The sequence below is a fragment of the Pseudopodoces humilis genome, chromosome 1 (assembly GCF_049639895.1).
Source record: "Pseudopodoces humilis isolate 2021_Gansu_Grassland_sample_001 chromosome 1, ASM4963989v1, whole genome shotgun sequence".
Lineage (NCBI taxonomy): Eukaryota > Metazoa > Chordata > Aves > Passeriformes > Paridae > Pseudopodoces > Pseudopodoces humilis.
The window spans coordinates 44,789,861-44,816,515 of NC_142200.1; the positions used below are offsets into that span (position 1 = coordinate 44,789,861).

A 26,655-nucleotide genomic window follows, 5' to 3' on the forward strand; every position below is an offset into this window, starting at 1 on the left:
ATTACAAAGTCTCTGAAGAACTTGAGCTTAACACTGAGTTCATTTTAGTGGCAAACTTTCTGTCTATCTGATCAGAAAATGACAGAGATTTGGGGGGGCAGCTTTAATTGCACTGAAAAAGCTGCACAGTCTCATAAGATTTCATCTACTAGCAGGTCTTAGATAAAGCTATTGTTTGAGTCAAGGAGGGGGTTAAAAGAAATTATTAGCAAATGTTTGGTTTCTGCAAATGATAGGGAAAATGACATTGATTTGCATACATCCATGGACATGGATATCAGGTCCCCAGACTGTCATCTTGTAAATCTGGTATGGTTTGCATTTGTGATTTAACAGGGGAGGACACTAGTTAAGGCCTTTAAAGCATTTGTGTGCACAGAGGCGTAATTGTTTTAGCTGCACTGTTGTTCTATGGCTCTAGTGAAAGTCATTTAACTTCTTTGTACGCTCAACTTCAAATTTCATAGCCCCTAACTGCATTTAAAAATTCATTTTTTGAAAATCTAACCCAGACTTTTGTAAAGAAGAGCCTCTCCATAGTCATGTTCAGTGACCTAAGGGATTCAGATGATCTCAGTAGCAGAATCTAGATTGTACTTTGCCTCATTAACCACATTTTGAAAATCACCAGCCTGCTTTGCCAGGAATTAAGTTACATGATTTAAAATTAACATAAGAGTTTAGCATAATTGAAGTGGGACTGTGATATCTGACTTATGGGATTATAACAGATAAAGGCATAATTTGCAGCATAAAAGATAACCTCTGTTTTTAAAGGTAAAATTTAAAAGGTCAAAGTGTGAGGCTGCATTGTAACTTTGTTTATATTTTGTAAGAATCCTGGGCAAAAACAAAAACTGAAGGTCATCCACCATAACTAGCATAAAATCTCATCTCCACAACTGTGCACAGATGTTTGTTTTACTCAGAAAATTATATATAATGTATGCAGAAGAGGAATGAAAATACACTCCACAGCATTCAGTGTGATTACATCTACACTAGAGATCAGCTGTGGCATGCAGAGCCTCTTTTAAGGGGCTTCATTACAGTAAATGCTTTTTAGTTATGAACATTTCTTCATTTGAAGATCTCTAAGCACTTCTCTAATGCAGGTCAGTTGTCAGAGCAAGTCAAATGTGCTGTAAAGGCATCACAGGGAGCCTGTGGGAGGGCTGGCGTGGCAGGAGAGTGCTCCCTTGGCTCATGTGTCTCTTCCAAACACCAGACAATCATGCATCCCTCCTTGAAATTAAAACTTGATTTTTGGAACCTAATATTCTACATCTGCATTTCTTCTAAAATTAATCAGTATTAATAAAACCAAATTATTTAATAACAAAAATTTTAAATAATAAACAAATAAAAAATAAATAAATTAAACTTCATAGGAGTGTATTCCCAAATTCTGATATATACATCAACATAAGGCAGCTTATTTTTTCCAGTTAGGATTTGGCTTGCAAAGCTCAGACATTGCCATTGTGCCCATCTCTTCTAAAACTGCTGCTTGCTGAAAGTCAGAGGTTTGCAGCCACAGTGCAATCAAACGCTGCACATACTCCTGGAAATTTCCTCTGGAGGAACTCCCCCAAAAGGCCAAATTTATTGGAGCTACTCCTGCCTCAGGCAGTGCTATCTTGGTGATGTGTCATTGGAGTCACTGGTTTAATTTTAAATGTAGTTTAAATTTAACTGAAAATTGTGACACTTTGCGTAAGTCTGAGAGGAGAATATTTTTCTAGAGCTTTGTATTGTATATATAGGTTACGTACAAACACCTTTGTTTTATGTGCCTTAAGGCTAACAATACATCAGAAAAGTCTTTTTAACTGTAATGCTAATACCAGTTTATCAACTTTATAGCTCCTGTGATGCCTTTGAAACTAAATTAATTTGGTCTTGGAACATAAAGTCTGAAATCTGATGACAAATCATTATATTTCATTAAAAATATGGATGCACCTTCCTGTATCAACCAATTAATGTACAATTCAAAGGGCAGGGCAGGCACACACACTACTGGGAGGTGGAACTATCTGATCTAACAGAGGACATTTGTTTATATCCCCAGATACCTGGGATCGCTTTTCCTTTGGAAATGTGTACAAGTGGGTGGATTCAGGAAACAGTCATATTATTTAGCTTAATGAGAATGTCTTAGATTGTCTGGTTATCATAGAAATACCTGTTTTATGGGACAACAGTTGAGCTTTTGGCAATCCAGCTAACTGAAGTGAGTTCCATGTGTCTCTTCAATGTTGGATGTAGCTCTGCTTGTGGCTGGAGTGACAGACTTGAGAGATCTGGATCTTCATCCAGGTTCTGTAACTTTTTTAGACAAACACGAAATGCTCTCTGTGTTCGTGTCCCCACTGGTAGGAAAGTCCCCACTGATAAGTGGAAGGAAATGATATCATGTGTCTTCTCCTAAAATCATTAAACTGTGTGGCTAAAGAGCGGTGGTTAGAAATTAGTTATTAGTTATATGGAATTTAACTCGTAGGATGCTCACTGCCTTTCCTTATGCTTTACTTCCAATGGCTTGGAGGAAGCTGGGGACTTCCCAGCTTTGCTCCAGCCGAGAAACATATCATTCAGCTCTGTTCTGGGCAGTTGGCAGCCTTAAGAATGCAAGCTCTGTTTCAAAACACTGTGCATCTGTCAAGCCTATCCAGGCACTGCCTCAGCATATAACCAGTGCCAGGATGTCTGACCAGGGAAAAGTGTCCCTCCAGTTCCTTTGGGAGAGCAGACAGGGTGACAATCTTGCTGTCTCAATTTATTCTGAGCCCAGATGAAAGAGAAGCTGTTTTGTTTTGGTGCAGTAGCTGTAAATAAAGTGATGCTCATCTAGAGGGTTCTGCAGAAGCAGTGGATCCCATGCAGATGTTCAAACTCCTGCCTTGTCCTAAATACCAGAGCTGCATTACCCAGTACCCAGGGCCATGTTCCCCCAGCCTTTTCTGAAGTCCTGCCACCCCTTGTGACAGGCTCCAGTTTACCTGGCATGCTAGAACATCTCAGGATTTATCTCCTACTAACACAGCCACTGTTTCTGTGACCCTGTGGAGGCTACAAATAACATGGGGATGGCATTGAGACAGACTATGTTGCTTTCTTCCTTTTGTCTTCAAAAAATGATGTGATTAACAACCATGAGAGAGGTAAAAGAGTCTTTACAAAAGGAAAGAGAAAATCTCAAGTCCATGACCATAACTTTTTTTTTTAGTTTGTGTAATTGTCACTGCCTTTCCTTTGTCTCCTGACACAGAATTTCCCTCCCTCTCTAATTATGTCAGCAGAAATGGGTGAGACCAATTGCCAGGTTGCTCCCAGCTGACAAATGTAAGCCACCTCCAGTCCAGCACATCTATGTTATCATGGCACTGAGGCTGCACTAATAAGCCTGCCTGAGAGTATGATACTGTCAGCCACCATCTGTGCATACAAATCTGTCTTGACCTTGTCATGTAGAAATTCCTTCTATCTCAGGGTTCGGGTCTTTTTCTCTCAAATTCTTGCAGAAATCACATTTTCCACAAAAGCCCATGGTACTGCTCATTTCCCAAGATTTTTAAATTTTGAGTGGCCTATATAATTTGCATTCAAGAAACAGCATTCTGAGATATAAGATGTAAGAGCAAAGCAGGTTTATCAGGGCATTTCAGTACACAGAGAGGTAAATCAGTACTCAGTGAATTGTAAATACAAGCCAGTAGGATATTAAATGCTAAAGGTATCATTTTTCTCAGGGTAGTTACTTGGATGTAAAAACTGGATATCTGCGGAGCAGGACCTGCATATTGCATTGTCTCAATTTTGACAAATGCAAATGCACACAGAGACAGATTTTCAAGTTCTAGGAATGATAATAAGTTACAGTTCATCTGAGAAAAAAATGTGTGTTTCTCAGAGTGTTCAGAAAACTGAGTTCAACTACATAAATCCCTCCCTAAAAGCTTGAATAAATGCAATATAAATGCATGTGCATTTTATAAATGCATGCAGACACACACAACATTTTTATGTCAGTCTTATAACACCCAGACAAAGGTTTTGCAACAATGGTGGTGGGAGCTGCATAGTTAAAGTCCTGCATTTGACTTTAAAGACCTTAAATGTGCATGGAAATATATGCACATAAACATTTTGTTAGCATGTTGCAGAACCACGTCATTCCAAGCAAACTTAAACTACTTGTGGAGACTGCAAGTTTGCCTCTTGCACAGCCTTTCTTTTTGCCTCTTTAGCTTTCTTGGGGCAGGATGCTGCCAGGTCTATGGCTCTGCAATTTGCCAGCTGTGCCTGCTGCTGGTTTTAGGAGGAGATTTCCTGGTGGGACACTTGGTAGGGGGGGAAGTAGGCAGGGGTTTACAGCATCTGTCTGCTTTCAAGGAAGTTATGGTGTTACCCCCTATAGTGCACCCCAAGCCATAGACACAAGCTGTCACCTTTGCTATGACTTCTGCTATTCTCTTAAAAAAAATGAAAAATAAAGTTAAACAGAAAAGGGACAGAGAAAAAACTTCTAATGAGAAGGGGAAATGTTAATTGTGGCTGGAGGTGACAATGAACAATAATAAATTGCTGCTTTGCTATTGTATCTCTGATCAAAGTACTCTCAGGCTGCAGCAGAGCAAAAGCTCAGCTCCAAGGGAGGATGATGTTTCTCAAAATCCTCGTGATCCCTGCAGGTCCTCCTGAATAGCAGAGAAAACACAAACACTGAACCAAAGTTAGATAAAATTCTTCTCTGTCTCAGACTTGCTGCCAACAAGGCTCCTGTTTCTCCCTGTATCTTTTTGTCTGTCTCCAGCCTAGTGGCAACTGTGGGTCCAAGACAATGCACTGCTCCTGAATACAGAAACTCATCTAATGGAAGCACTCCTACCAAGCAGAATCTGGCCCACAATTTATTTTCTGCTGTGCTTTATTTAAAAGTGATGCTAAGACTGAAATTTTCAGCTTAAGCTGATGTATGTTAGGCTACTCAACCCTCAAGTTAGCAGGCAAAACTTTTTAGGTGGGCTGAGCCATTGCTGCTGCCAGGCACATCTCTGGGAGAGGCAAAGGCCACTTCTGGAAAGCAGGGTGGCCCTAAGGGATACACCTAAGTGTTGATGAAGAACCCAGTTCTTAGGAAGCCATGCATAACAGACTTTTAGTATAAAAATATACCCCTAAATACACTTACAATTGGAAGCAGCAGAAGCTACTTTGCCAAGCCCATACCTTTCTGAGCAGGACATGGAGAAAGAGGGAATATTTTGGTGCAGTTTCACAGATTCTTTCTAGAAATTTCAATTTTACTTTCTGTGCCGTCCTTGGCCCCCAGGCACCAAGGCATTTCCTTAATTTACCAAAGGAAAACAAGCTCTACCCACTGACACATTTATAGCTAAAATCTGCTCTCTGTGTTGTCTTGGTTGCAGAAACAGGCACAGGCTGAATGAGAGAAGCTGGGAACTTGTTATGTAAAATCTACAGCAAGTGAGCTTTTCTAGTGCTATTATGCCTTGACCCCTTATTTTGGCACAGTAACAAAACCACTGAGACTGGACAGTTATAAGGTTTCACAGCCTTTTTTTTTGCTTTTTTTTTTTTTTTTTTTTTTCCTTTTTGGCCTCATCACAAAACCCAAGTGAATAAATGGTGTGTCCAAACTTCTGAAATAGTCTAGGACTTTCAGTATCTTCTACACACAAAGAAACAGTGGGGAAAGATTTGTCTTTTATTTATTCATTACTTAATCAGGGCAGACTACTGTCTAAAAATACCTTGCTCAGGATCACGATAGAAATCTCTCACACATTTTTCCAATTGCTTGGGCCACACTACGATCCCTACTGTTTTTCATTCACATTGTTTCCCTTGTGTGGCTTAAAATCTCCACTCTTCCCAATAAATTACACTTGCCTGTAACTCAGGTGATCATTTTCCCCTACAAGACTTGATTTTTGTTCTGCTTCAGCATCATCACTTAAGTAAAAAAAAAAATTAACAAATAAATAAGTAAATAAGTCAAAAAGGGAAGGGAAGGGAAGGGAAGGGAAGGGAAGGGAAGGGAAGGGAAGGGAAGGGAAGGGAAGGGAAGGGAAGGGAAGGGAAGGGAAGGAAAGGGAAGGGAAGGGAAGGGAAGGGAAGGGAAGGGAAGGGAAGGGAAGGTTCGGGAAGGGAAGGGAAGGGAAGGGAAGGGAAGGGTAGGGAAAGCAAGGGAAGGGAAGGGAAGGGAAATTGGGAAGGGAAGGGAAGGGAAGGGAAGGGAAGGGAAGGGAAGGGAAGGGAAGGGAAGGGAAGGGAAGGGAAGGGAAGGGAAGGGAAGGTGCGGGAAGGGAAGGGAAGGGAAGGGAAGGGAAGGGAAGGGAAGGGAAGGGAAGGGAAGGGAAGGGAAGGGAAGGGAAGGGAAGGGAAGGGAAGGGAAGGGAAGGGAAGGGAAGGGAAGGGAAGGGAAGGGAAGGGAAGGGAAGGGAAGGGAGGGGAAAAAAATTCTTTTTTTTTTGGCTACAGACTACAGGGGCATTATATGCATTTTATACCTCTTCATGATTTTGGATACTTGGAAGTATCTACAGTTTCTCAGGTATGCAGAGAACAACACTTTGAGGCAATGCACATGGGACCAGGGCAACCTTTTAAGAATGAGTAATATATTTCTGACATTCTGACATTGCACAGCAAAAAGTTGCATTGTGACTCTGTGTGGAAGTGCCTTTTGTACTAAATAGGTTTGGTTTGGAAGTCAAAACTAATTTTTGAAGAGACCATTCTGAAAATTCCACTCTGCAACACTGAGGTCCAGGCTGGGTGGTTTTCCATCCCCTCCCACACCCCAAGAACCAGCCAAGCCACAGTGGGAGCACCAGGGATAACGGTGCCAGTGAGGCATGTAGCTGAAAAGAATCCCTTTCACTGGTGTGTTGGTTCTGCCGTGCTGCGGGTGAGACAAATGTGCTCATGTCAGTCAAGGGTGCAGGGTGACACTGAAAATCAGATAGGTAGTGGGACATGTTAAGCTTATACAAAAGAGGCCACATTAAACCTATAAACCCCTCAGAAATCTCCCTTTCTCTGCATGCATTCTTACAAAGTTACATCTATTTTTAACAAGGATCATCAGACTGTTTTGACCTGCAGAGGTGTCCCAGAATCATAGAAAGGTTTGGGTTGGAAGAGGGCCATGAAGATCTTCTAGTTCCAACCCCCTGCTTTGGAGTCCCCACCAGTCTTGTCTCCTTCATAGATACTAATACAGTACAATACCGGTCTGCACAAAAGTAGTTTTCTCCGTAAAACTCATGAAATCCACTTTAAACAGCAACTTATAGCAGAGCTATCTAAAACATGAATGCAAGCAAAGAGATGACTGATGAGTTTCAAGAGGTAAGCCATGAAGAGCAGTCTCAGATTAGTTATTCTATATTAAGTCTGCAAATAAGTAAAAAAAAATACTTTTATCCCCAAAGTCTTCTGCAATAAATTTATTTTTGTGTTATTTTTAGTTAGGGGATTGAATAATTCCAATTGCCATTTCCAAGTTTGCAACCTTTCTCCTAGTCCAGTAAAAATGCAACACCTGTATCACTAGCTTGATGTGATGGCGTTTTCCAAGGTGTAAACACAAAAATCTGTCAGAAATAAAGTTACTGCTCTATAAAGGATTTTGAGAAAAATACACTATCAGGTTTTCTTTAGAAGCTTATGGACAAAAGGACTTGTAAATATTCATAGTCAGATCTTCCTTTTTTAGTTCAATGAAAGATGCACCACTGCATGGGAAAAGGATCAACATCTTCACATCTGTGCCCCAGGGTTTTAGCTTTTAGAAGGTATTAGTATTGAGAGGGAAGATAACCCCTGTAAAATACATAGTATTAAGACAACAGTTACTGTTGTAGTAGTCTACAAAGATAACCTGAATAATCTGAAGCAAAATTGTCTTTCTTGGAACGTGCTGCATAATCCCATTCATGGCATACATTTCCATTAGATATTTAATCCTATGACTATGAAGCTATCTATGTATTATACATATTTTCCTTACATTGTATAAAAAATAATAATAAAAAAAACCAAAACAAAACAAAAAACTTGGACAAATTCCTGGCATTTGGCCACATGTCAAATATACAACACTGAGGCTCAGCCAAAGGAAAAAAAGAAAACTAACAAGACAGGACAGATTTAATTTTTAAAATCCCACAATGGTTGACAGAGGTAGCTGAACAGAGCAGTGTGTTTCAGTGTTTCTAGAGCCTTTGCTGCTATACCAGGCTTTATTTGCTTAGAGCATTACCACTGTTCACTAGCCACAGAACAGTAAATGGGTTCAGATCTAGCTGAGAGGTCTCTGGAAGTACTTAATATACTAATCATGCCAGCTGTTGGGGGATCTGAAGGGATCACTGTGAGGCCTCATGTGTTTTAGGGTTTTTCTCAGCAGGTAAGTCTGGAAGTAAATATAGAATCACTGCCAGTATAGTCTGAACATGACTTAAATCAGTAGGCTGAGAAAAGGATGGCCAAACACAGCAGACTGCATTGTGCTCTAGTGTGATGCCTGTCAGACAGAATGTCTGCAAAATTGCATGCCTCAGAGTGAAACAAGACTTACCTACAGAATGAGGGCTACATCCCCAGAAGGTCTCAGGAGTTATTGCAGAAGAGCAAGAAAGAAGGCTTGCTCAATGCAATACTGTGGCAAAAATGACTAATTCAATTCCCAGGTGTGCTAAAAGAAATGCCTTTGCTTCAGAATATGCCTTCTGGGAGACCAATATTAAATATGCATTTTAAAAAGCATGTTGAAAAAGTGGAGAAGGCACAAACAAGACCTGGAAAAAAATAAAGCTACTGAATTTTCTTCAGAGGGAGAGACTGAAAGCTCAGTCTGCTAAGCTTATCAAAAGGATGATGAAGAGATGAATTGCTCACATTATATAAGTATCCTCATGGGGAGACAGTAGAAGTATAAGAGGCTTTTTAATCTGGCAGATAACAGCATAATAAGAAGGAGCATATGGCAGATGAATTCATACAAATTCAGTTTAGAAACAAAGACCATTTTTGGTGATGAAAATTATTAGTCTTGGGAATAAGCTACCAAGGGAACGGATGGGTTTTCTTTCCCGTGAGTTTTCAAATCTAAGCAAGGATGCTTTTTCAAAATATGTAAGTTACTGAGCTCATGAAATGTGTCTTGAGGTAAAGTGTAATGGTCTGCAATATACAAAGTTAAAGAACAGAAAATGTTATGTTACAGTTAACAGAAAATGTTATGTTACTATCTAGTCTTGAACTCCACAGTCTTTGACTGAGCTTCATTTCTGTAGGAACCTGAAGTGGTGGTGAGGGAAGAAGCTGAGCATTTCAAGGGCTTTAAGTGAGAGCAACACAGATTGCTCAGGAAAGCATGGCTGGATGTTACAGAGTATAGAGCAGCAGTGTTTACCGAGTACTACATTTTCTGTGGCTGATAAAATCTGTGAGTGCTTAACAGAATTTCAGTGTCTCACCTAGCAAAGTTAGATAAATCTCTTTGGTCCCACTGGCTAAGGCTACACAGCTCCTGCACACAGACTACAGTATGATGGGCTGTTTTTCCTCCCGGCACATTCGGAGCTGACTGCATCTTGCTCTGTGCTGCTGCATGTCACAGCCCCCCTCCACAAGAGACCTTACTTCTCTATTTCCAGTTGACCTGGGGCTGTTCCCCTAACTTTCCTGTGCCCCCATGAGTGCCCAGGGTGGCTTCCCTTGCCCCTTCTGTCCAGTTCATCAAATCCTGATAGGCTGTGCCACTGATGCAGCTTTTCATTGCAACTGACATTGCAGCAGTTTGTGGCAGGAGGAGAAAAAAATATTTTTGTTTTGTTCTCTTTTGTCTTGTTCTTTTCCTCCAAGAAAAGGGTCTGTCCATGCCATGTTCAAATTAAACTATTTTTAAAAATGAAAAACCTCCAGGTGGTTCCTGTACTACCTAGTTCTTAATTTTGTTTTTTCCAACAGTAATTGAAGCCTATTGAGGTGGGGGAGAGGGCAAAGAAAAAGCACTCAATCCAAATTGTCTTGTGAGGGAGGTAATAGAGCAGGGCTAAGGAAGCTCAGCAGTCATTTAAGTGCACAGCTTCTTGTAAATCCTTTCTGAAAAGCCTGAATGAATCCTCCAAATGAATGGCCATTTTGTCCCTTTTAGTTCTTCTTCTCTAGCACAGAACTCAATGTGCAGCTTGTGGACAGACAGATTCCACAATAAATAGAGAAGGAGAGTAAAACTAAACCTACTGGAGCTTGGCCAGCAGCAATGTCAAATCTCTTGACTGATTTCCCAGGGAATTCTTGCTCTAAATGTCAGGAGAACATAGCCCTGCAGCCAAACCTGGACCAGACTGATACCAAGGCGTGACAAAATGAATGACCTAAGTAACAAGATTACACCGCAGGAAAATTAAAACTTCAGAAATGTGCAAAGATCACATTTCAGTAAGCGGTGTTTTATATACGATCCTTTTAGTAGACAAAGCTTAACCCAAACTTATAAAAAATAAATTGGTGAGGGGGGAGTGGGATTTATTAGTGGTAGCAGAATAAAACTTTTCATCACTCAGGGAAATAAAAAAAGAGTTTCTCCAAATGGTTTTTGAAAAGGTTTTCTCACAGCCTACCCTTAAACACTCTTGTCAACAGGAGCCAAGGAAGGTCAAAGGAATTTGGTCTCCTAGGAGTCTGCACAACTTTGAGAACAGCAACTAAGTCCTCCATCACCAGGGCACTTCTACAAATCCTCTTGGAGTCTGCCCTGCCAGTAACAGCAAGTGTCCCTTTTGCTGTGGTTACCTGCAGCCACTCCTGCCCATAGGGCTGGAAGGAGCCTAAACAGCTTTGGGATTTCTGATCCTCCATCAGCTGTAGTTGAAACTGGCTGGTGGGCTCAAGGTTTTTTGAAAAGTTCAGGAACACCCAGAAAAAACAGAGGGGAAGAGAGAGAAAGAGAAAGCACAGGCATGTAAACCTCCTTGCTTTTGGAAACAAAAAGCCTGAAGTGATGCTGAGAGGAGTTGAGCAAGCTAACAAGAGCAACATAAGGAAGGTTAGAGTCCAGATCCACTGGGTACAAGTGGAAAAAGACTAAGACACATAGAAAACACACAGTGCTTCTAAAGTATGTTATTTTTTTAGGTTTTGGTCTTTCTTTTCATCTGTTTCAGTCTTGGCTGACAATCCCCACAGTCTGACAGAGTTGTCCAGAATGGGTATCTATGAGATTTGTCATAGCAGTGAAGGGATTCTTCCCACACTGCTGTTGAGTGAGACAACAGAATCTAGTGCTGGGAGTTTTTCTGCCCCTCTCCCTCATATTGTTTTAGCTGGAATTAGCTGTTTGTACATTCCTCTCTGACTTTGGCCGTGTGCCCTCTCCTCCATAACTGACCAAACTGAAATCCCAGATCCAGCACGCTTCAACTGTCTGGGAAGTTTGTTCAGAATGGGGATATCTTATGTGTTGCAGCATCTCCTCACCATGGCTTAAGTTCCTACACAAATCTTTAATTCATGATGCCCTAGAAATTACTGTAGAAACTCAGTCTTAATGTTCAGTGAAGGAGAAGCAGAAGCACAGCAAAATTCCTCTGCATATTTCCCCCCACCATGACACAGATTAAGTTTTAACACCATCTTTAAATTTTTCATAATACTCTTTTGTAAGTTATTTCTTTAACTATGTTGAGTACAGTAGCAGGTGCATTTCACTGTTAGATGGAAGTCCAAAATGAGTTAACCCAGGTTTTATAAAGACAACAATATACAAAGCAAAAAAAAAGAAGAAAACTATGAACAAACCAAAAAATGAACTTATGCAGTCCCAGTTCCCAACACTGACAAATTTACCCCTGGACAAACTGGAGCAACTTTACTCTGATTTTCAGTGCCATCTCAAGGGATGTCTTCCCTGCCTTCTGTGCTTTCAACAGAACATAGTCTGTTTGATCAGAGCTGGCACAGTGCACTTTGCTCCAGGTTTGTGCCTGAAGCATTGCCTTTCTCTGTTTTATGTGGCCACAACCTTTGTCTAATCCTCCAGAAGATCTTTCACAATAAGAATGGTAGCAGTGACAGAAGCTATTAATGGTCTGGCTTCTCCATGTGGCAGTGATCTGCTCTGCAGATCAAAAAGAGCAGATATACGCTATCTGCCAGACAAGGAAAAGCAATTACTGGTTTTGCTAAGTGAATTTTGTTTGTAAACAAATAAACATGCCAAAGGAGCAGAGTCCACAAGGTGCCAAAGAACAAGTGATTTTTTTTTTCTGAAATCACTGTAGCAGGTTGTGAAGGGCTTAGATTGAAAACCCAAATACAGCAAATGAAACAGCAGAGATGTGTAATGATGTCTGTACACAACCACCCCCCCACCCATCCCTTGACTAAGCTCAAACATATGCAAATAAAGTGAAGCTTGAAAACAAAAAAAGAAAGCATCAAGACTGCAGTTTCTCTTTTGCCATCAAATTGTGAGTGTCTCTTGGTATCCTTTTTGACATGGCTTTAGAGGAGGAACAGGCAAATTGAGAGAAACACTTACATTTGTACATTACGATAGATAGCCTTTATTTGCCATAAACTGTGATTGGTAAGCATTTAATATATGGACATGACTTTTCTATTGCTGTGTCTACAAATTTGTCTAGGGCATCCTTAATTGATAGTGTTATACATTATATACTCGCTTTTCACTGTTGTAAATTATTACCCATAATCTCTTAGCAGAAGCTCAGGGAGGACTTTCTGTCTGTGGTTTCCTGGAGTAGTTCTTCAGATCCAGCACTGTTTACTCATGGTTAGAAGGATTAGCTGGTACAATGTGTCTTGTACAGGCTGGCTGATCATGACAAACTTTGATTTTCCACTGTTGCTGCACGGATGCATGGCTTTACCTATAGTTTAACCTCATTTTACTGCTGAGCATGTCCTTTAGAATGTTTTCTATATAACTTATGCACATATTCTTCTACAGCATGCAAAGGTCTAAGCCAGATTTTCTGTATACTTTTTTCCATTCTCAGCCATGTCTTCTTCGAGTGACAGTTTCTGTGCATTCTCTAATGAAATAGTTGTGCCTGGGGCCTTAGGCAACTTTGTTTTTTTCTTATTACATGAAGGGCTGTTTTTCACTGAATTGTTTTCATGCTGTAGAGGCACTGAGTAATGACCATGTGATCTTCTTCAACAGAGAGTATGGGAGTCTAATTTAAACACTATTTTCCAGTGGCCTCCATTTGGCATTTCATACTAGTCAAAACTTCATTCAATTTAGCAACTTCAACAAGCACAATACAATATAAGAATTATATAAAGCTATTAGAAAGCATCCAAAGGAGGACTACAAGGAGGGTGAAGGACCTAGAGGGGAAGCCATATGAAGAGTGGCTGGGGTCACTTAGCTTGTTCAGCCAGAAGAAAAGAAGACTGAGGGGAGACCTCATCACAGTCCAGAGTTTCTTCATGAGAGGCAGTGGAGAGGCAGGTACTGATCGCTTCCCTATGGTGACTAATAATAAGACCCGAGGGAACAGCATGAAGGTGTGTCAGGGGATGTTTAGGTTGCACACTACTAAAAGGTTCTTCTCCAAGAGAGTGGTTTGGCAATAGAACAGGGTCACCAGGGAAGTGGTCATAGCACCAGAGCTGAAGAGGTGTTTGGTCAATGATCTCAGGCACATGGTGTGATTTTTGGGGCAGTCTTTTGCAGAGCCAGGAGTTGGACTCTATCCTAGTGAGTCTCTTCCAGCTCTGGATATTCTATGATTCTATGGTTTTGTAACCAGTAGAGCTCTAGTAAGGTACTAATAGGTATTTTAGACGGATAAAACTCCCTGGCTGCTGCGCTACTAGGGCTTTTTTCCCCTTCAATACAGTGAGTGGCAGAGAAGAAACTAAGAAGCCTTTGAGTCCTCCCCATTGCCGGGCGGCCCCGCGCCGCAGGAGCACAGCGCTGTCGCTTCGGCGCTGCCCGCTTCTCATTGCCCGGCAGCCGCGACCCCCCTGCCTTGCCGTGCAGAGGCACATGACCGCAGCCGACCCGCAGCCGGGGCTCCGGCGGCCGTTCCTCGAGTGCCGCAGCAGGTAGGGCAGCGCTCCGCGGCCGCCGCACGCTGGGGGGCCTTCCCACCCCCGCCCCGGCCCCGGCCCCGGCCCCGGCCCCGGCCCCGGCCCCCGCCCCGGCCCCGGCCCCCGCCCCGGCTCCGGCTCCGGCTCCGGCCCCCGCCCCGGCCCCGCCGCTCAGCCGGGCCCGCCGGGGAGGCATGAGCGACGGAGCGGCCGCTCCGCGCCGCGGGTGAGTGCGCGGCCCTGCGCGGGGCGCGGAGCGGGAGAGGGAGGGAAGGCAGGAGACAGGCAGCCAGGAGACTGGCAGGCGGACGGGGACAGCCCCCCCAGACCAGAGACGAGTTTATGGGAAAGCTTGGGCGAGGGGGGTGGGCGGTCACGGGAGGGGACTGTCCGGCCCCGGCAGGAGTGCGCAGACAGGTGTGCGGCTCCGCGTTGTTGCCCTTCTGCGTTTTGCACCGAGGGATGGCAGCCAGGCAGCAGCTCCGTGTTCCCGAAGACACTATTGGAGCCTATCGCTCGCTCTGGAGTTTTACCATCAGAGGTGCGAAGGGTGCAGAAAGAAGCAAACTCACTCTCTCTTCCCGCGTGTTAATACTCTGTTGTCCGCTTGCGGTCCTGCAGTGGAGAGCCGCGTGTGGAGAAAGCCCAGGTACCGCAGAGCGGAAAAGTTGCGGTACTGGGCTCCCGAGGCTCCTCACCTCCTGTAGGTGCCATGCCAGTCGCTCGTTTATCAGCTTTTTGGAAAATGAGGCAAAATGGTTACAAGCAAGCCCTGCGACAGTGCATTGGTTTTGCAACAGTAACCTGTCGCTCTCCTCCCTCAAAGTTGGCCGGCAGGTGCCCGATGTCCATTAGAGCTCCAGCCGGCGGTGCGGGCTCAGTTCGGGCAGCGTGGGAGTTTGCTGCAGGGATGCCACTGTAAATAGGCACCGCACGCACAGAACTTGTGTGTGACAGCAGTGTCGTGTGGAGTGTCTGGCTGCAAGCTTGTGACCAGGATGTGTGCTCTGCTCCTTGAAGTTAGGAAATGAAGACTTTTTAAAATACTCTTTGACTTTTGTATCGAAACCTTTGTTATGATTTATATTGTTATGCCTTTGGAGCCATAACCATACCTGAAGCCCTTCTGGCAACATGATCTGCAAAACCCACCTTGCATCCTATCAGACACAATTTACTGTGTAATCTTGTAGCCCAGACCGGAGAATTTCCAGTGGGGCCACATGTGAAATTAATGTGTGGCCATCACATGAAAGTGTTTTTCTGTTATATTTTGAATTTATCTAAGGAAAACATGAACAACTACTCAAAATAAAAACTGTTTTGCAACTTTGATGACAAATCTTTGATGACATCTCTTAGCTGCTGAGATGTCCCATATCAGTTTCAGACCCGTCACACAGCCATCACTCTGTCTCATCTCCAGCCTTTAAATTCAACTGCATGCTGAACAAATAGTGGATGTTTGAGATGGTTTTGATTTCTAAGTTGCTGATTGCCTTTGGATTTAGGTGAAAACCTAGGCTCAGGTCTCAAATACAGTATTAAGCTTTTATTAACATTTATAGGGGGTTTTTGCTGTAGGAAGGAAAGGTGTGCGGTTTACAAGAAAAATTTGGCCCTGACAGCTGAGCATTTTGCCTGGTGTAGAAATCATAGAAAAAAAGACTGCTTAAAAAAACAGGTATGGATTAAAAATAGGTGTTTAAATAATTAACTGTCAATATGGCTGACAGAGTTCTAGGTAGCATGATGTTCTAGAAAAACAAAAACTTATGTTGATGAGCCAGCTTTTGTGTTTGAAGCATTTGGCTTGCATGCAGCAATTTTGCATTTTCAGGGCTGCAAAAGACTGAATTGACTACACATGCTCTCAGCTAGAGAAACAACATGAGATCTGTCTTTCATAAGTGGTAGCCCCCTTCTAGTCAGGCCCACCAGCAGTCCAGTGGAAGGTGTGATTTTCCACATGCACGTGCACACACACACACAGACACCCACTCTTAAGGTGATTTTCTAAGATGTTCCACAACTGTTGAGAAGCCAGCTGCACGATCTTAGTGCCAAATACAAACACCTTTCTCTGTCCACTTTACAGGATGAAGGTGTGTCATTGATTTGCTGATCTCACTGTTCTCTGAGTACAGGAAGAGATGGTCAGACACATTTGAACAAAGACATCAGGAGTCACCATGCTTCATAAACCTACATTCCCACCATAGTGCCCTTGGTGGCTAGAACTTTTTCAAAACTTGAATATAACACCAGGGCTTGCACCAGGGAAATCCAGGTTATATCCCAGCTGAGCTGAGGGATAAAAGAGTAGATGAGTGCTGCTTCCCTTCTCTGTGCACCCAGGTCTCAGGTTTCTCTTCCGTGGGCTTCACTATATGTGTCATCCCTATGTTCACCTGGAACATGCCCAGGGAACTGGGAAAATGAACTCTTCTCAGGATGAATATAGCACCTATGTCTTACTCAGGTCACTAAGATAAATTATTAGTGAGGAAGCAGTAAGGGAATCAGAAGTAAGCCTTTAAGTTTCAGTGTGAATCTGGGAATAGGATTCAAAGGTAAGAACAGCCAGCCTGGAGCTTCAGCTTTGAGGGAGACAATGATTTTGGGTTTATTTTGTACAAAAGGTCTAGTCTAGATGGTTGGCCATTAACTCACTGTTAAAATGAGATCTTACAAAAACATCTTTCCATTTATCTCGAGTTTGACCTAAAATCCAAAGATTTGGGGTATTACTTTATTCTCTTGTGAGGTTCTTGCTTCACTTCTCTAGAACAAGTCTCATTCAAGTGTCTCAGATCCTTTCATAAGCACTTTACAAGAGCCATTTTTAGGAGAGAATGTAATTGTTCTTATCTCATCTCATATGGAGAACTAAGATAGAGCTCAGAAGGCCTATCCAAAATACAGAGTAAGTTAGCATAGGAAATTAGGGAAGCAGCTTATTTGCTCCATTCACAGCATTAAATTGCTTTTCCCTAACTCACTGGAACTGTTAAGAAATTCATGGGCCATTCCTCTTGCAATGACTTGAAAAGGGCAGACAAGCCTTTTATGCTTCTTTTCTGATGTAACTGGTATTAAATATGCATTGTAGCTCAGTTACCTCAGATAACTGAGCATAAATTCATCTGTCTTCCACTCAAAATTCTGTTCCCAAATGTAGCAGATGAATATTCTTTTGTTTTCTACATTTTGGATGGGTTGGATGTTTCTTGCTTTTGTTTTTAGAGAAGAATCTTTTGAGCATTCCTCAGAAACTAATTAGAATGCTTCCCTTTTGGCTTATTCTTCTAATTTATTAATACCACAAATAACTTTTCTTTGGTGACCCACTTTCATAGGTATCTGAACATCTAGCAAAATTGTAGCTCATCAGGAAGGCAGTGTAGACTAATAAATAGCATCTCCAGACAGGAAGAAAAGCCAAGACTTTCTTTGTCATGCAGAGTTTTACACACCACACATACAGAAAATATTGCTCTATTCCCCAGCTCAATTGGCACCATTAGCCGAACATAAAGCACTTTATTGATTACACGATTGATTTAAAGGTCAGAATGTAGGATTGCATCTATTCTCCTGCCTGAATTCAATTTTCACCCAACATCCACAGTGAAGAAACTGCTCTTTGCATAAATATAAATTGAAATACTGGTCTGTGTGAGTGTTCAAGCAAATAAACTTTCTCTTCTAGCTCTCAAGGCAACTACCCAACACTATACTGTCATCAAAACCACTAGACTTTGACTAAGATACTGATTTTTATTGAATTATCTTACCTACTTTGTGAAAATTACAGATTTGCATAGAAAAAGATGATACTCACTGATTCAATGAATATGATGATCAACAGGCCACTGGAAGTGGTAGAGCTGTACAGTCTCTAAATCAGAGGCCAGCTAGTGTAGAATAATACACTTAAATTAATGATCACTTCAAAATACACAGACGTTGCTCTTTGGGAGCTGAAACTATACAGAGTTATCACAAGGAGTGATTAATTACCCTGTGTCCTGCAGACACTCCAACACTTGGCATGTTTTAAGGGCAGTCTGCTCTAAGGGTGTAGTCTGTGGTTGTCCCACCCCAAAGATACTCAGTGTTGCCACCTTCTCTCCGAGATCTGCTGAAGAACAGCCCCTAACAGGAGACTGTAAGGTTTGTTTGGTGACTTCTGATGAAGATTTGCTTTCCTTTTCAGTAAGTGTGGACGTCTGTGTAAGTGTGAGAGGATTATGGTGGCGTTTAAAGGAGTCTGGACTCAGCCCTTCTGGAAAGCCGTTTCGGCAGAATTTTTGGGCATGCTCATTTTTGTCCTACTCAGCCTCGGCTCCACGATCAACTGGGGTGGAGCAGAGAAGCCCCTGCCCGTAGACATGGTCCTTATCTCCCTCTGCTTTGGACTCAGCATTGCCACCATGGTGCAGTGCTTTGGACACATCAGCGGAGGCCACATCAACCCGGCGGTGACGGTGGCAATGGTCTGCACGAGGAAGATCAGTCTTGCCAAGTCCATCTTCTACATTCTTGCCCAGTGCCTGGGAGCCATCGTGGGCGCGGGCATCCTTTACCTCGTCACACCGCCCAGCGTGGTGGGCGGCCTGGGAGTCACTGCGGTAATCACTTCTCTGCCTCTTGAACTAGGCTAGCTCAGACCCTGAGAAAATAGAATCAGTGTCACACAGAATGAGGAGAGCTCAGGTACAGGTTTTAACGGCTTGCTGGTTTATTTACAACAACCAGACAGGGCTTAAAGCTCTCCTTAGGATGGTTTTATGCCGTGTAATAGCTATAGCTGTTCTTTTTAGAGATGCTCTCTTTCCTAGAACTTCCCCAAATCTGATGACAGCAGGTAATGTTAATTTACATACAAAATTTAAATAATATATGCGTGAAATGCCATTTTTATGTGGTCTGGGGAGGGGGGAAATTAATTCCATGCTATTATGATGGGGATTGAAAAAACATCAATTTAAAATGACATACTTTTGAAATAGATTGTGGCTTAGATTTCAGCTTTGTTCTAAACTAATAAGGAATGCCATCAGTTAGCCCTGTTGCAGGACTTATTAAAAATGCACTTCAGCCGCACACTGCTTAATTTTTAATTGAAATTTAAATTAATTAAGTCAGGGATAATTAATGAATTTATAATTGAATAGTAAATTACAGTGCTCCCAAGAAAAAAAAAATGGTGAAAGGGAAGTGCAGCATTTGCAAATCCCCATGTAAAAATAAACTATACTTTTGCAGTCTAACTTTGAACTTCCAGTTGGATGTGAATGTTAATCCTTCTGTTCTCTGTTCAGCAGCGAATTTCCATGGCTTTCAAAATAAAGAACCATTTTAAAGTTTAAGAAAAAAAATAAAGGGATAAGAATGAAGAGGGGAGAATCTGTACCTCTAAAAGTTCATTGTTGTCTTTCACTTTGTATTATTTAGAAATACCATTCATTGAAATACAATTTATGCATGTGATGTCTTTCTGATTTACAAAATCATCTTTTCTTCATTTCTGGTGTTTCTTTGCCTTCTTCCAGGTACACAGAGATCTTTCTGCTGGGCATGGACTCCTGGTGGAATTGATAATTACATTCCAGCTGGTTTTTACTATTTTTGCTAGCTGTGATTCAAAACGAAGTGATGTCACTGGTTCAGTAGCTTTAGCAATTGGATTTTCTGTTGCAATTGGACATTTATTTGCTGTAAGTTAATGGTTTCTCTTTAAAAAATAGATCCCTTTACCCTTTATGACTACTTCAGAAGTAAATGGAAACTTCTGTGACCTTTAGAGCAATTACAGCTATATAGCTGTTGTATTCTTTATGGATCCATGCCAAAGCCCTTTGGAGTCTCAGGAGTGTCCCCTTGGCTAGGGTGTTGCACCAGAACTTTTCTGGCTGTTCATGTGATGACTTCTTTTGACTTTGTGTTAAGACTCAGGAGAGTCATGATATCTGCTGTAAAGTGGAAGAGCTGTGCAAAACCAGAGTGTCCCACAGAAATCGGATCACTACCTTCCAGACTTTAATAACAGACAACATTTTCTCTCTGCTTTAGATCAATTACACTGGTGCCAGTATGAACCCAGCTCGATCATTCGGACCTGCTGTCATTATGGGCAGATGGGAAAACCAATGGGTAACTCTCCTTTCATACTTCCCTCATCATAGCGACAAACAGTGATCAGGATTTTTCGTACATCATTTGCTTTCAGTTATCTCTTCCAGGACATCCCATAGAGACCATCCCAGAGGAAGACAGGCACTGACCTGCCCCAAGCTTAGGCATCATCATGATCCTCACCTAGGACTGCAGTGCAGCATGCAGCATGTTGAAATGGCATCTTAGTATTCAGGGGCCATTTCGTGGAGGTAGCAGCTAGGGTAGAAAGGAAATTATATGAAAAGTTCAAAACAACAACAACAAAAAAATACTAATCGACCCAGGGAGACTGAAAGAACTGAACTGCTGGAAAGAAAAATCCTCCAAGGCAGATAGCAAACCCCGCTGGTCATGCTGGTGAAGAGCTATGGAAGTAATTCTGTTAACTTCACATTTCACCTGGTTCTGCAGCAAATTGGGGCAGATGTATAAAATGAGAACAGGGACCCTCTGTGATCTGGTTCCTGGGGGAGAACCTGCCTCTGCAAATGCCTGCAGTGAGAGATGAAGAGGTTGCAGTCTGGTATTTGCAGACCAGGCCAGATGTTACCTGCTTCAGTTTGAAAGTGTCAGCTTAGCCAGGAGCAGTTACACGGGAAACAACATTATAAGCAGGCTGTGAATGATGCAGTAAATTTCTATAGCATCCAACAAGCCAACTTACAAAAAAACATTTCATATTTTATAAGGGAGAGATGGATCACAGCTCAAACTCACCTAATTATAGAGAGGGAAATCACTTCTAGGGACACTTTTCAGTGCTAACTGGAAGAGCTGCATATTAGAGTGCATATAAGGATTTTCTTGATTTTTAAAGTATGAAGCCCACATTGCTCCCACTGCAGCTAATAATAGAAATAGCATTGTCTTCAGGCCCTAAGGCTTCAATTCTGCAAACACGATACCATGTGTAACTTTGTTCCCAAGAGTTATCCTATTGAGGCAGATTTACCCAGTTATCAGTGAATGGCTTGTTCATATGAAAAACTGCTGTAGTTTTTCACAAGATTAATTATCCATACTCTGAGGAAGCCTGTAATTTGTAACTAAAGCTATAAACAATAAACAAATATACCATGGAGAAACTTTCAGGAGAAGCTTAGTTACTGTCCTGGCCACTTGGAAAAATAGCCTTTTCTCCTCCTCCAGAGCAGTGACACTGGCATGCCATCAACAAGAACCTGTGGGCTTTGGCACCTAATAATGTTATTGCACTGCTGTCTGTCATGATGAAATAGATAGGTACCTACAGAGTTGTGTTATGTCCATTGTATTTGCTTATTCAAATTAGATTATCAGACTGCCTGTTGTGGTTGACTGCCTGTTGTATTCTGTAGGACCAAATGCCAAATTTGAAATATTTTGGAAACATAAGTCTGAAATACTGAAGCAGAATTGTTTGTGTGTACACTAGAAGGGACTTTTTTCCCTTGAAAGGTCATTGTCATCTTGGTTCAAAATGCAAAAAGAAAATTACTTCTCTACATTGGTGTTTCCTATGAGTGTCTTCTTGCAAAGGGTCCATATTTGTGGTCTATAGCTGGCAATGAGTGATGAAAAGATTAGAATAAGCCTCTTGTAAAGAGATAGATCAATAAAACTTGAGAAAATTATTTCACTTTGAAGAAGTGGGCCTGTTTGTCAGTCTTCTTCTCGCTGTTAATTTAAAAGCTTATTGCCTGGGGTTTTTTCCACCTCTTCTTTTGCAGGTGTACTGGGTGGGACCAATAATCGGAGCAGTCCTTGCCGGTGCCCTGTATGAGTACGTCTATTGCCCAGACGTTGAGCTCAAGCGCCGCTTCAAAGACGTCTTTGGTAAGGCTACCCAGCCTTCCAAGGGCAAGTACATCGAGGTGGACGACAACAGGAGCCATGTAGAGACCGATGACCTGATCCTGAAGCCTGGCATAGTTCATGTGATTGATATCGACAGGGGTGAGGACAAGAAGGGAAGAGATCCATCCAGCGAGGTGTTGTCTTCCGTATGACTAGCAAGAAGCACTGAAAGCAGAGAGCAGCCTGGTAGCACGTCCACAGATATCCTTCCACCCATTAAAGAAACAGATCTCCTCTAGCCTGAGCACCTTCCTCTTCTTGAAAGGTACGGTGTGGGCAGCTGCATGGAGTGGTGTCACCAAACCATGCGCCTGCTCAGTTGGAAGATTAGGACTTTGCTATAATTAGGATTCCCCATCTATTATTCCAAATTTAGACTTGTATTTTCCTTTAGTTCTTTCCGGAGCAACCCCAAAGTCAAAAAGAGAGATGAAAGCATTCTCCTTTAATAAATCAGTCAATAATGAGATAAAGATAGAAATGTGTAACATTCAGATTGACAGTTAAGACATATCAGGAAATGCCTATAGACATGAAGACCTACTTATCAGATTGTTCTTCTGACACTTAATTGGCTGTTGTCAGCTCCAATTATAACATCTTACCCATTAAGCGTTCTCTGTGAGGTTCAGAGAAAGCACCAGCACTATTTAAGAGTTTTATCTATAGTCAAGCAAAGGAGTATTGTTTCCACTCATGTACATCACTATTGCCTTGCAAACTACCTCTGAAAAAAATGATACTTTAACAGACTTTTAAAAAAAAAATTCTATCAACCCATCAAATTTTAGTCATGTGATTTTCCATATAAATACATTACCTTCATCCCCAAGAGTAAATATGCTGACATGGAATGTTGAAGTGTGTGGTAATAAGGCTGCAAAGCAGTTGATTGTACTTCATGCTCCCTCTTGTCATTGTCTATCTGGTGAAACATTCTCCTGAGGTTTGACTATTGACCATTTAGTGTTAGCAGACTTTCAAGGTCATGCAAAGAATATAAAGGCTTTCCTGTTACTTAATAACTTAAATAAGAGATATCAGAAGAAAAGAAGGCATATCTGTTTTCAGTGCACTTGTTTGAATACACATTTCTGTGCTAATTTATGTAAACTAAAGGTTTAAATTACTTACCTATTTTCTTACGAGATGGTTGGAGATAGTGTTTTTTAATTTATTAGTAATGTAGAGGGGTTTTAACTTTTAACTGTATTGAGACACTGATTGGGAAATATTTTTTTATAACAGATGATAAAAATATGACTGCTTCTGGCTTTTTGTTGTAACTGTTGCCTAACTATTTGAACAGGTTCCCTGCTTGTTCCAGTATTCATATAGTCATAAACTACACCTCTGGCAAAAGTTGCTTTATCTGTTGTTAGAAAAAGGTTCAACTGCTTGCAGGGTGTTTTAGGGGAAAAAGGACATGAAATATGTCTGTAAACAGTCTTTCCCCTATAGAGGTTTTTGCCAGGCATAATCACCCCAGCAGAACATTTCTGTAAAGCTGTTACTGACTTACTGCTTTTGTTTCTGATCAGTGGCTTTGAGTTTTACAATATGCAGCTGCAGAGCAGTCAGGAGCATGGTATTATATTGTAATTATATAGGTCTTATTTAGCAATAAGAGAGAAAAAAAAGTATTAGTCCTGACTGTGGGCTGTATTAGCCTCATCTGTTCTTTGACATACTCTACATGCAATCTTTATCACAGGGAATTAGATGTTTCTAATTATAATAAATGACTACAACCCTCAAATCTGTGCACTATGATCCCATGGCAATTCTAGTATCCCAGCTTGCAGGGATATGTTGTATCATCCCAGCATGTCCTTTTTCAAGTTTCACATTTTTCTTGTCTTAAACCCTGCTAGTGTGGTGCAAGTTCCCTGCACTGAGCACGAGATTCATGACTCCTTCATGCATTTGCAGTTGGGTGTGGCTGGGGACCTGCAGTGGACAATGTCAAATTGCAGATAAGAGCTCCTTCCCACAGCAAGGACTAAGTCTCCCAAGGGAAGGGCAGCACAGGTGTGGTGTTAGACCTCTGCTCAGATGGATAAATACCATGATAAAGAGATTCAATGAGAAAGATCAAAACTCATTGGGGCATTTGTCTAGGCATTTAGTTGGGCTTTATTTTTTTATATAGTTCCAATCTGTATTTGTTAAAGGGACATTTTGGTTAAACCTTTTGCATGGCTTAAAAAGGTGAAGAGTAATACACATAGAATTGGTGGATTTTTAAGCAAAGGTTTGCATTTTTTTTATTTAAAGACACTCCTTAATTTGTGAATTTTGCATGGTACTGTGTTATTTAAATAAGAAGCTGGGATTTGTTTTATGCTTAAGGGTCCTTTACACAAATGGCTTGATGTGTGTTTTCCTCACCCAGCCTGATTCTGCTGCTGAGGTGAGCATAATGTGAGCATAGCACCAGCCACCTCTGTTAGGAGGATCTTTCTCCTGAAACCTTCTTTATTAATGGACTGTGGTAAACACTCAGAACCAGCCAAACTCCTTATTGAGGATAAGATCCTGAGACTTCTGAAAAGAGCAGGGAAAAGAAGGGATGCTAAAATAGAGGCCACCAGACAGTAAAGGTTGATGCCATGCCATAGACATTAGACATTAGCAGGTAAGCAACGTGCGGTAGGTCTGCTGCTGATCCCACAGATTAAAACTTGTGGAGGAGTTTGTCACATTGGCTACAGTGGAAATGATCCTGAGCTTTTTTGGGGTCCGATGGCTTCTCTCACACACTTCGCTGTGTTTTTTCTAAAATCTGAGACTTTCAGCAATATACTTAATTTTGGAAGAAGATGCATTCAACTTGAGGTTTATGACCCACCCTAAAGTAAATCTTTAGGAGTGGCTGTAATCACAGGTGTTTCTGCCCCACCGCAAGACATCACCATTCATATAAAGGATCATCACTCTTCAGTATCTATTAGGACTTAGTTTAGCAGAGGGGTATGTTCCCCTCTAGGCTGTCTTGCAATGGTGTCATCACTGTACAGTAGGCATACTTGGTTAAACAATAGACTAGCATGACCTTTTTATGGGTTCAAGATACTTTTGCATCAGTATTTTTTTAAAAACATGTACTTTGATACTGTTTGAGTGAGATTTGTGTTCTAAAGCTCTTCAGCTCTATATTGCACCTCATACTTGATGCGCTCTTAAAACATTTCTTGGTTTTGGTAGGAAATGTTTTTTGTTTATGATGATGGATGGATGTCACAGGAAGACTGGCAGGTCTATCATCATTTTGGGGCCCCAAAAATTGGATGAGACTCACTCCTCCTTGATGGCACGAGTGTTTTCAATGCTATATCTGCACTTTAACAAGCACCTTCATAATATTAAGTCACTGGGTTTGATTTCAGAAAAGAAAGCATGGAAGCTAAGGGTGATTCCATTGAAGCACACAAATACCTTTTTGGGGTGTGTGTACTCTGAGGAGCTCATCACCCAGATTCTAACTATTCTCAGGAAAAAAACAAAAAAAAACAAAACTTCTGCAGCATTCAAGTTGTCATGATAACCCTTCTGTTGAAGTGTTCCACCTTTCAGTGGAAGTAGGAGTGAGATTCATCTCATGTCTTGTTTAGGCTTGTCACATGTATTTGCATATCAGCTTTTCAAAACGCGCTTTATTTCTGATTATTAGTAATCACCACATTATGTGCTTCGAAAGCTAGATGGCCATCTACCTTTCTGGTGCTTGATGGCAGAGCAGCTGCTGCTGTGCTCTGAAACATCTTACCTGGTGGCTGTGTAACACATTCAGGATATTATACACCATCCAATATTTTTAATCATATTAAATTATGTGAGAATTTACATTGTGAGTCTTTCTTTTCAATGTGAGAGGTGAAAACACCATGCACAATTTTTTGTATCTCAGTTCATCCTGTGTGTATCTGAGTTTCTCAAGGACTTTCTAAATAGACAATATGTAAATATAGACTGAAGTATTTGCTACCCACTCCTATTGATCTAAGTCATCCTGTTGCAGACTGAAATTTAGGACAAATGAGGTAAAGCAAACTGTGTATATGGATTTTTCCACAAGAATGCTTATTTTTTAAGTGCTTAGTCATCATGATATCAGAACTAATGTAATAGGACTTAAAATTTCCATATGTAACATTTGGAATAATCTACTGAAAAATTCACTATAAAATAATACATGATTATCTGGTTCCCACATGTATTCTACTGTATCTCACACTACTGTTGCAAATAAAGATGTGTCAAAAAAAAAAAAAAAAGGCATCTTGTGATCACTGGAAACATTTCATGATCCTAAAGCTTGGGACGGAAAATATAAGGAAAAACCCCGAATCCAACCCATAGAATGTATCTAAGAGGAGTCTGGAAGTGTATGCCACAGTGAATGAATGATTTACTGTGGAAAAATATCCATCAGAGAAGAAAGCTGCTTGTGGAAAAGATTTAATATCTTGAAGGAAATGAGCCTAAACCAATTAAAACAAAAATTATGCTGGTATGCTGTCATGG

The 26,655-nt window shown here is 41.4% G+C and overlaps 1 protein-coding gene across 2 annotated transcripts; it reads left to right on the top strand.

The window, feature by feature from the left end:
- Positions 1-12,692: 12,692 nt before the first annotated feature.
- On the top strand, positions 12,693-26,381 carry AQP4 (aquaporin 4). Of its 2 annotated transcripts, none has more exons than XM_014253644.2 (5): positions 12,693-14,124; positions 18,329-18,743; positions 19,668-19,832; positions 20,188-20,268; positions 22,002-26,381. In XM_014253644.2, the coding sequence occupies exons 1-5, from the start codon at positions 14,066-14,068 to the stop codon at positions 22,278-22,280; spliced, it is 999 nt and encodes a 332-aa protein (XP_014109119.2). In that variant the 5' UTR covers positions 12,693-14,065; the 3' UTR covers positions 22,281-26,381. The 2 variants fall into 2 exon arrangements, with proteins under 2 accessions (XP_014109119.2, XP_087917526.1); XM_088061400.1 differs by lacking the exon at positions 12,693-14,124 and adding an exon at positions 14,291-14,335.
- The last annotated feature ends 274 nt before the right edge of the window (positions 26,382-26,655 follow it).